Source organism: Pipistrellus hanaki (genome assembly GCF_964339955.1).
Source record: "Pipistrellus hanaki genome assembly, chromosome: 2".
NCBI classification, from domain to species: Eukaryota; Metazoa; Chordata; class Mammalia; order Chiroptera; family Vespertilionidae; genus Pipistrellus; species Pipistrellus hanaki.
This window is the reverse complement of record NC_140504.1, coordinates 134076212-134090899: the sequence shown is the minus strand read 5'-3', so window position 1 is coordinate 134090899 and position 14688 is coordinate 134076212. Positions and strand designations below refer to the sequence as shown.

At 57.7% G+C, this 14688-nt stretch overlaps 1 protein-coding gene across 1 annotated transcript; it reads right to left on the bottom strand.

Moving 5' to 3' along the window:
- Nucleotides 1–1150: 1150 nt before the first annotated feature.
- On the bottom strand, nt 1151–12643 carry GFI1 (growth factor independent 1 transcriptional repressor). The gene is made up of 7 exons (XM_084875873.1): nt 12615–12643; nt 9105–9311; nt 8660–8842; nt 6485–6963; nt 6255–6392; nt 4988–5153; nt 1151–2453 (listed from the first exon to the last, which is right to left on the bottom strand). The coding sequence occupies exons 2-7, from the start codon at nt 9220–9222 to the stop codon at nt 2275–2277; spliced, it is 1263 nt and encodes a 420-aa protein (XP_084731999.1). The 5' UTR covers nt 9223–9311; nt 12615–12643; the 3' UTR covers nt 1151–2274.
- Nucleotides 12644–14688: the final 2045 nt, after the last annotated feature.

The following is a 14688-nucleotide window of genomic DNA, read 5'->3' as shown; positions in this document are numbered from 1 at the left end:
ATTAAATATGTGTTTTTTAAATTGATTTCAGAGAGAGGAAGGGAGACAGAAACATCAATGATGAGAGAGAATCATTGATCGGGTGTCTCCTGCACACTACCTACTGGGGATGGAGCCCACAATCTGGGCATGTGTCCTGACCAGGAATCAAGGAACTATGACCTCCTAGTTCATGGGTCAACATTCACCCACTCAGCCACACTGGCTGGACAGCAAATATTTATTGATCTCCTACTGTGTGCCAGGAGCTGTTCTGGAAGATTCAGCAGTGACTAAGTACCAAATAAAGCTCCACAAGATACTGTGCTCACCTCTGTATCCCAGCACCGAGAACAGTGCCAGGCACATAGTACGTGTTCAATCAATCTGTGTGAAGTTGATTTTAACAGAAATGGACAATCTGCTGGTAGTCACCATGAGTCATGTATACCTTGGCTGGAGATGTGTTTTTTTTAAAAAGTTGGGATTTAGGCCAGCACCTTATTCTGGTTTAAGGAATTGATTTGTGCAAGAAATTCCTGTAGGTGGATAGAGCCAGAAATAACCCAGATAGCAATTTCCCTGCCCCTTATGCATCTTTAGATTTGTAACTTACCTTAGGCAAAGTAGCTAACCAGTCTCAGACACTATCTGTTTAGTCTCCACAGAATCAAAGTAGTCAGGGTTATATTGGGATGATACAACCATATCTACATTTTATAGTCATGGAAACTGGTATCAGGGAGGTCACAGGATTTGCCCAAGTCACATGGTGTGTTGGTGACAGCTGCGATTAAGAATCAATCTCTAGACCTCAGGCTTGTGATTTCTTTATTCATCTCACAGCCCTCTGTCCTTTCTTCGGAAACTCTCAGAAAAAAGAGCCTGTGTACGTGCTCGACTGTCAGAGACCCTGCAAGGCAGGTCAGAGCCTAGTATTGTGCGACTGGTTTTTCTATTTAGAAGTGAGACCCTAGGAGGCATAGAAGAAAAGGAAAAAAAGCATCGGAAAACCAGAGCAACTGAATTCCACTCGATTCTGGATGGTGGCTGCCTTACTTCAGTGCCAGCTCCCCTACAGACTACACCAAAGGACTTCCACAAACTCCCTGCCTGAATTAAAAAAAGCAATATGTAAGAGTCTTAATACTTTATTAACTTAAAACATCACTCTAATAAATATGTGTTAACAAACATAACGCACTTCAGAAGATCTAAAAACAAACAACAACAACAACAAAAAACATTTATAAGCCTCACCAAAGGAAAATACCATTTTCTCTCTCTATGGTGCACAGGGAAGGGCTGACGGTTGAAGACAGAACCTTCACTCCCCCATGCCTGCTAGCTTAGACATCTTTAAAAAAAAAAAAAAAAAAATCAGCTTAACAGTAAAAAAGTGAGTGTACACACAGGTCTTTGAAGTATCTGTCCATTATATTTGTTTACAGTTGATAAGATCCGAAGGGGTCAGAAGGGAAGGCTCAAGACTCTGCGTTGTCCTCTCGGAATTCCTTGGGAGGAAAAGAACAGACCCAGCCACTCGGAGGTGTGACTGTCAGCCCAGGGCCATGACCTTAGTCTGGTTCCCCAGCATCCAGCATCAGGCCTGGCACCATGGTAACCGGTGGCCAACAAACATTTGCTGGGTAAATGGATGGTATCTTGTCCTAAGGCGCTGCTCTGTGCTTTCCCCTCCTCCTCCTCCGACGAAGCCCGCACAGACCTCTAATCTCTCCTCATCGCCGAGTCCACTTTTCTTGAACTCTTTCTTGGGGCGGGCTGTACGGTGTATCTTGTCACGTCAAAAGTTTGAAGCGACTTCCCCAAATCAGTTTCCGGAACGGTCTTCAAGGGGGAGGCAGGATTCCTCCAAGGCGTACAGGCAGCACCTCACAGAAGGGGGTCACCGGACCCCCCAAAAGGAACTCCCTCTTCATTCCGCATTCACCACCACCGCCACATCAACGTGTGTCTACCTGGTACATAGCGACTCCTCCTCTTCCACAGTGTCCGGGTGGGGCGGGAGGAGGAGAGAGGAGAGCTGAAGGGCCTTCCTGTCAATGGAGCAGGACTGAGGGTCCTGAGACACAAGTCTTCACAGTTAGAGGGGCCGTTCCCTGTGTCCGAGGCACCGTGAGCAATCGGATCCGGCTCCCGGGTGAACCTTGAAAAGGTAGCATCCCCTCTGGAAGGGAGGTGAAGGGGTCACCCGGTGGGATCTGCAGCCTCTGCTGGCGAGCGGGCAGGCCGCCCTCCTAGTGTTGTGGAATTGCCCGTGGCCCGCCAGGGCGCTCATTTGAGCCCGTGCTGCGTCTCCCGGTGCCGCCTGAGGTCCACCTTCCTCTGGAAGCCCTTCCCACACAAGTCACAGCCGAAGGGCTTGAAGCCTGTGTGCTTGCGGCTGTGGGTGATGAGGTTGGAGCTCTGGCTGAAGGCCTTGCCGCACACCTGGCACTTGTGGGGCTTCTCACCTGCAGGAACGGAGGGGGGAGGGGAGGAAGTGTGAGTCTGTGATGCAGCCCGAGGGGACTCTCTGTGACCCACATGGCTCTTGCCGGCAGCTGGCAGCCCCCGGCCTAAGCAGGCCTTCCCGTGAAGTGGAGGGTGATGTGTGGAGTCAGGGGGGCGCCAGGTGAAAGGGAGACTGCCTGATGGGGGTTCCCAGCCAAGGGCCTCAAACCGTTTCCTGCCGAACGGAAACAGCCGAGGCCACGTGCCCTCCCCACGCTCGCAGCTGAAGCCAGCCCGGGAGGACTCCCGTGACTACAGAAGCAGAGCCAGAGCTCTCCCACAGCAGATGGTCAGCAGGAGGGGTGGGAGGAGGGTGGGGGCGGCTCTGCCAACCATGTGACTGTTCTAATTCAGAGGAAGTTTTCAAATCTGAGTTTCCAAGCAGGTGTTGGTTTGCACGGACCAGGGAGCCTGTCTTCTTTCCTGCTCTTGGAGGACAATAGACGGCGTCTGAAGCATGGGGATTTCTTGTTTTTTTAAAAATCCACATTTGGGCCACAAAATATTTCTTTCTTTTTTATTTCAGAGAGGAAGAGAGATATAGAAACTTCAGTGACGAGAGAGAATCATTGATTGGCTGCCTCCTGCACGCCCCACACAGGGGACTGAGCCCACAGCCCAGGCATGCGCTCTTGACTGGAATCGAACCTGGGACCCTTTGGTCCGCAGGCCAGTGCTTTATCCACTTAGCTAAACCACAAAGTATTTCTTAAGGTAGCTGATCCTTTTCTATCTTGATTTTACTTTCTTTTTACGAGGTTAATCAGAGGACTTTTTATATACTAGCAACTCTTCAACATAAGATTAATAAATAACATTGAAAAAGTTTTGTGTTTCCCCCCAATTCATGAGCTGGTTTAACATTCCCAAATGTTAAACCAGCTCATGGATTTCCAAATAGTCTCAGCATGGCACAGGGCTGGACCCTGGAAAAAAATGCAAAATAGATAACGTTTGTTTTTGAAAAACCCTCAGTCCCTCTTGCCGCACCTCTTTCTGTCTTCCTGCTTCAGATTTCCTTGATAAGGAACCACCCATCAAAATGCATCCTATCCCTTTAGGGTCAAACAAATCTGAGAAACGAATTCTAGCTATAATGTAAATGTTTGATAAGGGCTTAATGTTTCATTCAGTCAAGACCTTGGTCGCATTTTGATAAGCGTCTTGAATACCTCTCTCACCAGGAGTGGGTTACATGGAAATTTCAGGTAAGAGGGCATGATTAAAATAGGCTGTCTTTCTGGGTGTTCTGATGGGGTCATCTGCAATGTTCAAACATATTTGTAAACATAAATGAAGTGTTTGGAACACACTGCAGTTTGTTTTGAATCAGTATTCAGATTCTGCGACAAATTAGTCAGGTTTCTGGTTCCAATGTCTCGTTGACTATTAAAGAGAGCGCCCCTGGCATTAAAACTGCCACCTACACACAACCCAAACCGCAGGGGAAGAGCACAGAGCTGGAAGCCAGAGCATCCCCGGGCCCTGACCTTCAGTAAATCACCCAATCTCTCTGGATTTCAGGATGGTCATCTCAGCTCCTACTTGGGACCACGGCAAGGATCAAATAAAGTGATAGACTTAAAAGCACTTTATAAATTATAAAACATTGAAATAGGTAAAGAGTTATCATGACCACGTCGTAAACGTGCTGATGTTCTTAAAAGGGCAATAAGTGAATAGAAGCTTTTTATATCTACCAACCCCCACGACTCTGAAAATAGACTACAATAAGCAGTGGTCAAGAGCACAGACACTTGAGGTCAGACAGAGCAGAATGTAAGTCCGGGCCCTGCCACTTGCTAGCAGTGTAACCCAGGGCAGGTTCGTTAACCCTTCCGGACCTCACTTCCCTCGTCTCTAAAATGGGAACAAAGAACAGCCTCTTTCTCCCGGAGTTGTTGTGAGCAAAGTGCTCAGCAGTCAGGTGTAGTCATATTTGCCATTGCTTTTCCCTCCTGCCTCAGAATAAGCTCTCAGACTCCTAAACATGCAGCCCAGAGGCCACCCCTGAATCCCTTCCCCACAAGGCTGGGTGGGAGCCCTAGAGAAAGTCCTCAGCCTCTAGGTAAACATTGAAGAGCCGTGGCTCTGAGAGGACCCTGGGGCTTTCTATTTCACCCAGAGCAGGCAGCAGCTGGAGCAGCTGCTAAATTAGAGGGGAATATTCTTAGTGAGGACAGGGAACGGCAGCTGACCTGCTGAGTGGGTCTTCAGGTGCCATCCCAAATCAAGGCCCCTCTGGGGAGGACCATGTATGCAAATGGACCTGAGAGAACCCGCTTGGCTTTCTTTCAGGTTCTGCAGGACTTTGGAAAGGTGGGGGTATCCTTTAGGCCTCATCTGCCACTCACTGCGGGGCCAGACTCTCACAGAGACCAGACCCTCCCAGAGACGGTGAATTCTATAGGCCTCAGGGGGCAGTACATGCCCCTGCCGCCCCCCCCCCCATCCCTCCCTGGGTGGTTCCTACAAGCCACGGGCCTTTGCTCACCAGTGTGGATGAAGGTGTGTTTTTTCATGTCTGACTTCTGATGGAACCTCTTGCCACAGTACTGACAGGGGTAGGGCCGGGTGTCTGAGTGGATGAGGAGGTGTGTGGACAACGTCGACGACCTCTTAAAGCTCTTGCCACAGATCTTACAGTCAAAGCTCCTTTCCTGTGGAGAGAGAAGTGTGGCGTCCCGATGGCCGTCCTTGAGGCTGCCCTTCTCCTCACTGCCGGCCTGACGCACAGCCAGGGCTTGCCCTCCTTCCAGACTCAAAGCCCTTCCTCCAGACCCCCTTTCCAAACAGCCTGACCCCCCTCATCCTCGCCCTTCCCATCCATGTCCAACCTCTTCCCGCCCCACCCCTCTCCTCTTCCCCTTTTACATTTTGTTTTTTTTACCCAAACACTTTTCACCCACAACCCTCCACGCCCCAGGGCAAAACGGTATCCCCACCCTGCTTTTTTGACACCCAGTACAATAACTCCTCCACCCTCTTGGGCAGGAGGCTTCGCCCTCAGTCACTTGAGATGCCCCCTCCCTCCAGCCAGCCGCGGGTGTTGAGAGAGATGAGAGATTCCTCTTCTTACTAAATAAGTGTCTGTAAGGACGCACTGTTCCGTCATAGCCGCTTTGCACTAATTTGCTTATCTACCTTCTGCCTCTCAGCTAAACGGTATGTACCCTCCTGTACTCTCCGTGGGGGCATGCCGTCAGGGACCGCGTATGTTATAGGATTCGCATGTGCCTAGCACCTGCAAGTTGGGCGGCAAATATTTTAAACGAATGCATGAAAGCATAGCAGGACAAGGATGCTCCTGGATGCTCTACATGGCCCGGGATCCCTCCTTTTCCGTGGGGAGGGGGTCGATGCAGAGTAGCTGAGAGATTGAAACGGAGCTAATAAATCCGGAGCTAATAAATCCGACACATCAGCAGCAAGATGCATACAAACTCTCCTCCAACTCAGAGTGAAGATCAGGATCGCACTCTGGAGGCACCCAGGGACGTGACACCAAACCCTAGGGTTGACTCCAGATCGACCAAGCCGGCCACCACCCACCTGCCCTTGCACACACCTAGGCAAGGGGACATGGCCTAGGGAACTGGGGCAGCCAGGGAAGCCCAAGGAGAAAACCAGCAGGCCGAGAGGGGCCGGTGCTGCAGAGACCCCTGGGGTCTCCCAATGAGAAACCTACACAGGACTGTGCTAGGCTGCCGTGCACCCCCCCCCGCCCCCATCCCCCATCTCCCATCCCCCATTCCGCTCACCTGCGAGTGCACGGCCTTGTGCTGCTCCAGGCTCACCGCGTGCCCGAACGTCTTGCCGCACATCTCACAGGCGAAGGGCCGTGTGCCGCTGTGGGACCGGCGCACGTGCACCTCCAGCCCGTGCGGCGTGGAGAAGACCTGGGGGCGGGGAGAGGGCGCTGAGCGGGGCCGGGGGGCGCGGAGGGAAGGGACGGGCTGGGGCGGGCGCGGGCCGGGCGTCGGGGCCTCACCTTGCTGCACTTGATGCACTTGTAGGAGCCGCCGCCCAGCAGCAGGCGGGTGCACAGCAGCTCCGACTCCACCTTGACGCCGGCGCCCTTGTCCGCGTGCAGCCCGTGGCCGCGCTCCGGGAACAGCCCGGCCGCCGCCGCCGCCGGCCGCTCGTACAGCCCGGCCACCGCCGGCCCGAAGTCGCCGTAGAGCCCCAGGCCCGCGCCGCTCGCCGCGCCCCCGGGCCCGGGCCCGGGCCCGGCCCCCGCGCCGCCCGCCGCCCGCTCGGGGCCGTACAGCGCGGCGGGGTGGCCGGGCTCCGGGCTGCGCTCGCAGAAGAGGCCGAGGCCCGCGCCGCGCTCCAGGCCCGCGCACGGCCGGTAGCTCTGCACCAGGCTCCGCAGGTCCGAGCCCACCAGGCCGCTCCACGAGTAGGGCTTGAAGGGCAAGGGGAAGGGCTGCGCTTCGTCCAGCGACGGGCACACCGACTTCTCCGAGGCTAAGGAGACACGAGGGGGCGTCCGGTCAGGCTTCACGCGGACCGCCAGGCGCCCCGCATTGGGGCAGCGCCCCGTGTGCCCGGTGCCGCGCTAGATGCCAGGAACGACCCCCAGGATACAACGCAGTCCGGGTCCCTGAGGCATCGGGGACCGCTGGAGGCAGCAAGCAGACAATGGGAACGGCACAGGCTGAGCAGAGAGGGAATCCTGTGCCAGGACGGCGGGAGCGCACGAGGGGAAGAGGGTCTTGCCCCGCAGCACCAGCGCACCTGTGTCCCCACAGAGAAAGGCGCCCCGCGCTCAGCCCGTGCTCTGGCCCGCGCTGGGAGTGGGGAGAATCAGGGCCCAGCTCCCCTGATTGCCCCCACACAGTCTCTTTTCGTTCCTGAGATTGATAGGGAGGGAAGGAGAAGACCAATAAAATGCGGCCCGGCGGCCTACCCAAGACAGACCTTCCTTCCTGGAAGGGAAAACAGCAACGGGAAGGCGTTACATTCCTTCAGGTCATTAAGTGCTCTCCCGGTATAGCAGGAAGGGGAATTTGGGGCTTGAACTTCCTGCCAGATACTACTCCCATGTCCATCATCGTTTGATAGGGGGTGGGGGTGGGGGTCCAAATTTCTTAGAAAACAATTTACAACTAAGGCTGAGCCACCAACTCTAAGGGGAATAGCTTTCCAAATTCGCAGCTTTCTGCATCCCCCCACCAGCAAGAACCTTGCTAAAACCAAACCCCCAACATACACTTTCTGTTCGTGCCTACGGCTTTGCCAATCGGTTCGGGCACCGCAGACCCCTAGCCAAGCTCACCGCCCCAGCGGGGGCTGCAGCACCCCGAGTGTCCGTGGGAGAGAGGCCTCGCTGGGCGGTGTCAAGAGGAAACCAAGTCAACGCACCGAGTGCGGGATGGGATTGGGGGGCGGGGGAGGGGGTTCCTTTTAAATCTAGTAAATGCAACCTTAACTAGCCGACCCTTGTCAGCCCCGGCTGGTCCGCGCTCACCCCCTCCCCAGGCCCCCCACTGAGACCCGCCCCGCCCCGATGTGCTCTCACTGTTTTCTAGAAACTCGACTGCTGGATGGAAATGAAACCAGCCTGCCGGTCCCCAGAAACTGGACCGACCAGGCAGAACAAAAAAATAAAACGGGCACCCAATCCCGCCTGGGAAGACCCAGCAGGGGGGCGCCGAGATTTCCCCCCATGGGTCCCTCCGCTGGGCGCCCAGCTCGCGGGGCCCCACGCCGCGGAAGCGAGGGTAGTTTTTTAAAGACAATGACACTCTCCTCTCAGACTTCCCCGGTCTCCATTTGTCTGAGACTCTAGGGGTTCTGGATTCGGGGATCCCAGCTCTTTCTAAACAATCAACACTGGCCTGAAAAAACGAAATGTCGACATTGCCGTGGCCGGAGGAGAACGACTCGTTTATTTTCTCTCGCCCACCGGCTCTCGCAAACAACTTGGGTGGGGATGGGCAGCCCGGGTCCCGCCGCCTCGGAGCCAAGCAGGTTGCCAAGGTCCCAGAAAGTCGGATGCCTCCCTGGGGGCCCTAACCCCCCACGAAAACCCTCCCTCCTCCAGGAAAGACCCTCAGCCCCCGTCCGCGGAGCATGTCTGCGCCCAGAGCCGCGCGCCTTCATTTCCCCGCCGAGAGGTCCCCGCCGCCCGCGCCCCGGCGTCCCCACGGGTCCTCCTCACCTGGAGACACGGAGGGCGACGGCGGCCTCCAGAAGTCCTCGAACTCCGAGCTCCGGTCGCAGACGCTGCCCGCGCAGCTGCCGGGGGACGCGGAGGCTCCGTCGGGGGTCCCTGTCCGCTGCGACGCGGGAGACAAGCGGCTCCCGGGCTCCGCCTTCACCCCCGCGGCGCCCGGGGTACTGTCTGCGGGGAGGAGGCGGGAGGGGGCTCAGGCTGGGCCCGGGCGTCCCCCTCTTCCCCCGGACCCGGCCCCGAACCCTCCCGGATGGATCCCGGGGCGAGGGCAGAGAGGCCGCGGAGCCCAGGCGACAAGCCCGGGATACACCCCGGACGATAGGAAACAACACAGGCGGCAAAGGGGGCGTCGGGCCTCCCTGCCCCGCTCCCTGGGGGCTGGTGTGGCCGGGCTCGGGTTCGGGGTCTCCGGCCCTCGCGCCCCCCGCACCTGCTCCGCCGCCGGGCGCGGGGACACCCCCCGGCTGGAGGGCGTAGTCGGGTCCCGGGGAGCGCGGCTGGTGGTAGCTGTGCGCCTTCTTGCTCTTCACCAGGAACGAGCGCGGCATGGTGGCGGGGCGTGCTTCGCTCCCCCGTCGCTGGTGGTCTCCGTCGCCGCGCTGTCACCCCGAATTCTCAGCCCCAGCGAGGCGGAGACCTGCGAGGGGAGGGCCGGGGGTGGAAACCGGGTCAGCTCCAAGCCCGGGAACGGGCAGCCAAGCGGAGAGGAGCTCGGGCCGGGAGGAGGGGCCTGGCCGCGGCGCCGCGCTCACCAGGTGGCACCCGGACAGGTGGCCGGGCCGCCGCCGCCGCTCCCGGCCAGACCGGCCTCTCCCCGCCCAGCCCCCGCCCCGCCCTCCCCTCTCCGGCAGCACTGCCCCGCAGCCTCCCAGGGGCCGGAGCACCCAGCGGGCCCCTTATTGCCATCAACCCGCCGGGCTCTGCTTTGGGGCGGGGGCAGAGGGCGGGGGCGCGAGGACAAACGTGGGGACCGGGGATGTGCGGACGGTCCAGGACACGGAAGAGGCAGGTAGCCAAGCCCTTCAAGAACCAGCTACGAACTGGAGGGCAAGGGGGCAGGGGGGCAGGGGCGGGGCACACCGGGCAGAATGGAGGTGGGGTGGCGTGGGGGGCCGCAGCGGGGGGCCTGGGGGCAGCTGAGATCGGAGAGAGAAGGTTGCGGAGCAGCAGGGGGACCAGCAGGGGAGGCGGCGGGGGAAGAGAACCAAGCCCGGCCCCGCTGGGAGGAACCCGCATCCTGGTCCTCTCACTCGTCCCACGCTCAGGCTCCACGCGGGGAAAACAAAAAAAGTTGACCTGGAGACGTGGGTGCGGCGGGAGCAGGCAAGGTCCGGGGCCAGACACCCCAAGACCGTGGAGACCTCACCTGGGAAACCAAGTCCTGGGGAAAAAAAACCCGCTTTCCACCCTGCTCACCAAGAACCTTGTCCCGGGGAGGTCGAGCCCCAGGGGCGCGCGCTGGCGGAGGAGCCCACGGAGAGCCCACCGTCCCGTGGGCGCGGGAGAGCCGAGGACCGCGCGCGGCCCGGGAGGGAGCCACTGCCCGGCCCGCCGCTCTCATTAACCCCCAATCAGTTCACCTAATCCCGGGGTCGAAACCTGAGCCCGGCGGAGGGGGAGGCGGGTCTCTCCGGGGCGGGCCTGGGCGGGGGGAGGGGGGGGGGCAGCGGGGGGGGGGGGTCTGGAGAAACGAATCTGCCTTCCTCCCGGGTGGGGGGAGGCGATGGAGGCGGGGTGTCCCTGTGAGCTGCAGCCAGTCTCCGTGGTCTCAGCCAGTGCAGAAACCGGGCTCTGGCCCTGACCGGTGTGGCTCAGTGGTAGAGCGTCGGCCTGAGAACTGAGGGATCCCAGGTTCGATTCTGGTCAAGGGCATGTGCCTTGGTTGCGGGTGGGAGGTGTGCAGGAGGCAGCTGATTGATGTTTCTCTCTCATCAATGTTTCTAACTCTGTATCCCTCTCCCTTCCTCTGTAAAAAAAAATCAATTAAAAAAAATATATATTTTTTAAAAGGAAACGGGGCTCTGGGGGTTATGGTCTTGGGTGGGGATGGGCAGCCCGGGTCCCTCCGCCTCGGAGCCAAGCAGGTTGCCGCGGTCCCAGAAAGTCGGATGCCTCCCTCGGGGCCCTAACCCCCCACGGCTCCAGGCCAGGATGCAGGACACGGTCTAAGGGTGCCCTTTGGTGCTCTGGGCATACACGTAATTCCAGGGGGCTCGGCCCCTGGAGGACATTCCACGCCCCGCTGTGTCTCTCTCCCCGGACAGGAGTGGGCAGGCTTGGGAGAGAAGGCTGAGAGTTGTGGCATGAACCCCATGGACGGTTCCCGCGCCCTGAGCGCCAGAAGGCCCCCTGGGGTGAGGGCGCTCCCCCCCATCCTCCGCCCCCCGGTGGGCCCCGACGGTAGGAAGTTCAGGAGCCTCCGGGGTGCTGGGCTGAGCGAAGGCGCAGTTAGTTCTGCTGCTTCAGCCCCCCCTCCCCCCCCCCCCCCGCTGCCCTTGGACCATATAATTAGACACTACGAACGCAAAAAAAAAAAAAAAAATCAATTCCTTAAACAACCATGAAACTAAAAGGAAAAGGTAAATGGGGTGAAACGGTCTCAAGGGCCCCACTGCATGTTGAGTACGGGTTGGTGTAGAGCCGAACAGCGGGGATGAGGGGGGTCAGGGGTGAGGTGACCCCCTCTCTCCGGACTGACCCGGGCTGCGCGGGACCCGGCGCGGGGGAGGCTGATCGCAGCCCCGCGCCTCCCCGCACCCGGCCGCCTCCGCGGGCTCCCGGGAGGGCGGGGGGGGGGGGGGCAGGGCCGGGCCCTGGGCGCGTGGGAAGGCGGCCTCGCTCCGCAGCTGGCGGCCGGGGGCGGGGCGCACGCCGGTCAGCGGGGCTCCGCTCCCGGTCGGGGCGGGGGAAGCCGGAGCCGGAGGCACCGAGCGGGCGGCCCGCAGAGCTCCGCCGCCGCCGCCCCGCCAGACGTTCCCTTCCCGGCAGATCCCGCTCCCCTGCAAAACCGCCAAGCGTCCCGGCGCGTGTCCCCGGCCCTGCCGTGCGGGGCGGTGGGGACCCCGAGGACGGAGCTCTCCGCGTCCCCGCAAGGCCCTCGGTCCGCCCCGGCAGTGCCCGCGCCGGCGGGTTTGGGCGGCCGCCCCCGCCGGGAGGGACGTGCCAACCGGGCGCAGCGCACCTACCTGCGGGGTCAGGGCGCGGGCACCGCGCGCGGAGAGGTTTCAAACTGAGTTGCTCTCCTGATAGATCTCTCTCTCTCTCTCTCTCTCTCTCTCTCTCTCTCTCTCTCTCTCTCTCTCTCTCTCTCTCTCTCTCTCTCTCTCTCTCTCTCTCATCTCCTTCGGAGCTCAGCCCCCAAAACCACAAGCCTCACTTCCTGAGCGTTGGGGAGTCACTCGCGTTGCCCTCTCAGACCTCCCCCCGCCACCCCCGGTCCGGCGGGGCGCGCGCTTCCTCTGCGCGGGGCCAGCGGACGGGGCCCGGCCTCCAGCTCCCCTGCAGCGTCCCTCCCCGCTTTCTCTGCGGGACGGCGGCGGGGGTGGGAGACCCGCAGGGCTGAGACCCTGGGAATGACTCGAAAGAAAAATGAACTATTCTTCTTGGCTCCTGGGAGACTTCCGCCAGCAAGAAGCAGTCCCAGATTCGGGGGACACAGATTGGCGGGAGCGTCGGGAGTGGAAGAGCCCAGCTCGGAAACCTCCCTACCCATCTGGCCCGGGACACCCCCCTCCTGCTCCCCACCCCCCACCCCCAACCCCGTCTCCCGCCGGGGCCGCCGCCCCGGGGCTGGGGCCGTGAATCACCCGCCCGCGGGGCCGCCGGCCTGGAGCCCGGCGAGTGGCCGCGGCGTCCGCAGCGCGAAACCTGCCCCGCGGCCCCGAAATAGCTTGTTGTGGAAACACTCGGGGATAAATACGCCCAGCGAGGCTGAAAATACCTTGACACCCAATCCCAGAGGTTTGCTCATTTCCCTTCGGATTTAGGTAATGGTTAAATTTGGAAAAGGTGGGCGAGCGCCGAGCCCCCGGCCGGCCGAGAGGGCGCGGGCGGCGCGTCCCCGGGGCGCCCGGCGGGGCCGGAGGGCGCGCCCGCCCGCGGGAGCCGGTCCGCCGGGCCCGCGGCCGGTTTCCGGGGGTCTGAGCCGCGAAGTTCACGGCCGCGCGGGAGGGAGCGCGCAGGGGCGGCCGCCGGGGCTGCGCCGCTGACCCCGCCCTGCCGGGCCGGCCTGGGAGAGCCAAATCTCCCGGCGCAGCCTGAGGTCTCCTTCAAGCACCTGGTCCCCAGGGGAGCTGCAAAGCGCCATAAAAGCAATACCTGATGAGGATTAAAAGTAAATCTGCGCTGGGATTTGGGTTCCCTGAGAGCGGGCATCTGCATCTACATTATGTCGGTGGTCGTCTTAACCAATGTCTGTGAATGGTGTCAATAAATAAATGGCATTCATTGATTAATTCTGTTAATAGAACGGGGAAAGGCTTTTTTTTAAAGAAAAATCTCAGGCATAAATTAAACAAATGCAGCAACCTCCAACGCTAGACTGTAATGTCATGATCTAGCGTGTGGCCTGTTGTGTATGTCTAAGCCTAAACCCTCTCCTGACAAGGGTGGATATCCGTGTAACCACATTGCTTTCCTGAATGAATGGCTTAGATTTTGGTCCCTACTTCATGCACAATAAGTCTCCGGCGTTTGATACCCAGAGAAGGGACTAGCGCTCCTCAATTTTTGCAAATTAACAACCATGGGTTAAATTAATTAAAAGTTGTCATAGGGGGAAAATGTTCTTTAGTGCCCTTATCCTAGAGAATGTTTTTTAAAGTGATTTTTTAAAATTTGCACTGTAAATCTAAAGATTTGAAGAAAAATATTTGGTTATCAAGGCAGTGCTTCAAGCATGCTTTAATAAATTGTATTTTATACAGCAATGATTGCACGCATACTGTGTGGCAGGTGCTAGCTGAGACACTTCTTAAATTATGTGTCTAGCTGTCCCCTTCACACTACTATTATTTTACTCAACATACCCTTTTATAAATAAATACAGAGGTAATCAGTCTCAATTGGAAAAATTACAAATATTGGATTAGCTGAAGGAAAATTAAGTGCATTTAAAATTTTTATTTCTTGTGTGCTTTGTCTTGGCCCAAGGTCTAAAATCTTAAAGACCATTTTCTTTGTACATTAGCAAGTTCAAAGTTAAGATTTCTTTAATAGGCACTGTTTAAGGTCTTGGAAAACATGGGTGGGGAGGCTCTGAAGGAGGCAATTAATCACCCTGCACAGCATCCATTTCATCCAGATTACATCTAGTTGGCTTGTTTTGCTTGCCCTTTCCAACCTCTGAGTTTGCAAAGTAAAAATGGGGACAAGAACCTCCAGGGAGAGGCAGGTGGGAGGGGGATGACACCAGATCCCCCTTTATATGTTCTGAACCATGTGGCTGTATTACCAACTCAACTGAAGAAACACACATTAACATATTTAACCAGCAAGGCCAGGTCATTCCGCATGTGTGCAGTGTTGAAATGTGATGCCCACCCTCAGGGGGAGCAGAGAGAACAGTAAGAAGAGGGGCACGCAGAGAGGTTAAGAAACTTTCCAGGAGAGCAGCCAGGAGCCCTGACTGGAAATGGTGACAGAATGAACCTGGCTTCCCAGCCTCCAAACCACCTCTCCTTGACTACCAACCTGAGAGGAGAGAGTAAGACCCCACCCCATACACCAAGTGCAAATTTTTAAAAGCTAGAAAGAATCCCTACCCCGTATTCCTTTGGAACTGAAATAAATGTAATCATAGGCAGAAGGTAAGGCTTGGGCATAATTTTCTATAAACACTGACTTTCACCAAAAAAGATGTTACACTTACCAGTATCGTCAGTAACTTGCTAATTGCTATCACATAACAATCATCTTGTATCTATAGGTGCCAAGTAACACATGACCTTCTTTATATGGCAGACATTTCCAAGTGCTGGCCAGTGGCCCACTTATTTCAAGCAGCATCTCATAGA

Excerpts from the sequence above, each read along its gene's own strand:
- GFI1 (XM_084875873.1), bottom strand. The coding sequence starts at position 9,222 with ATGCCGCGCTCGTTCCTGGTGAAGAGCAAGAAGGCGCACAGCTACCAC. Across the intron at positions 6,393-6,484 it reads AGTGCATCAAGTGCAGCAAG|GTCTTCTCCACGCCGCACGG; the intron begins GTGAGGCCCCGA and ends CCCCGCCCCCAG. Across the intron at positions 5,154-6,254 it reads ACAAGGCCGTGCACTCGCAG|GAAAGGAGCTTTGACTGTAA; the intron begins GTGAGCGGAATG and ends CTCTCTCCACAG.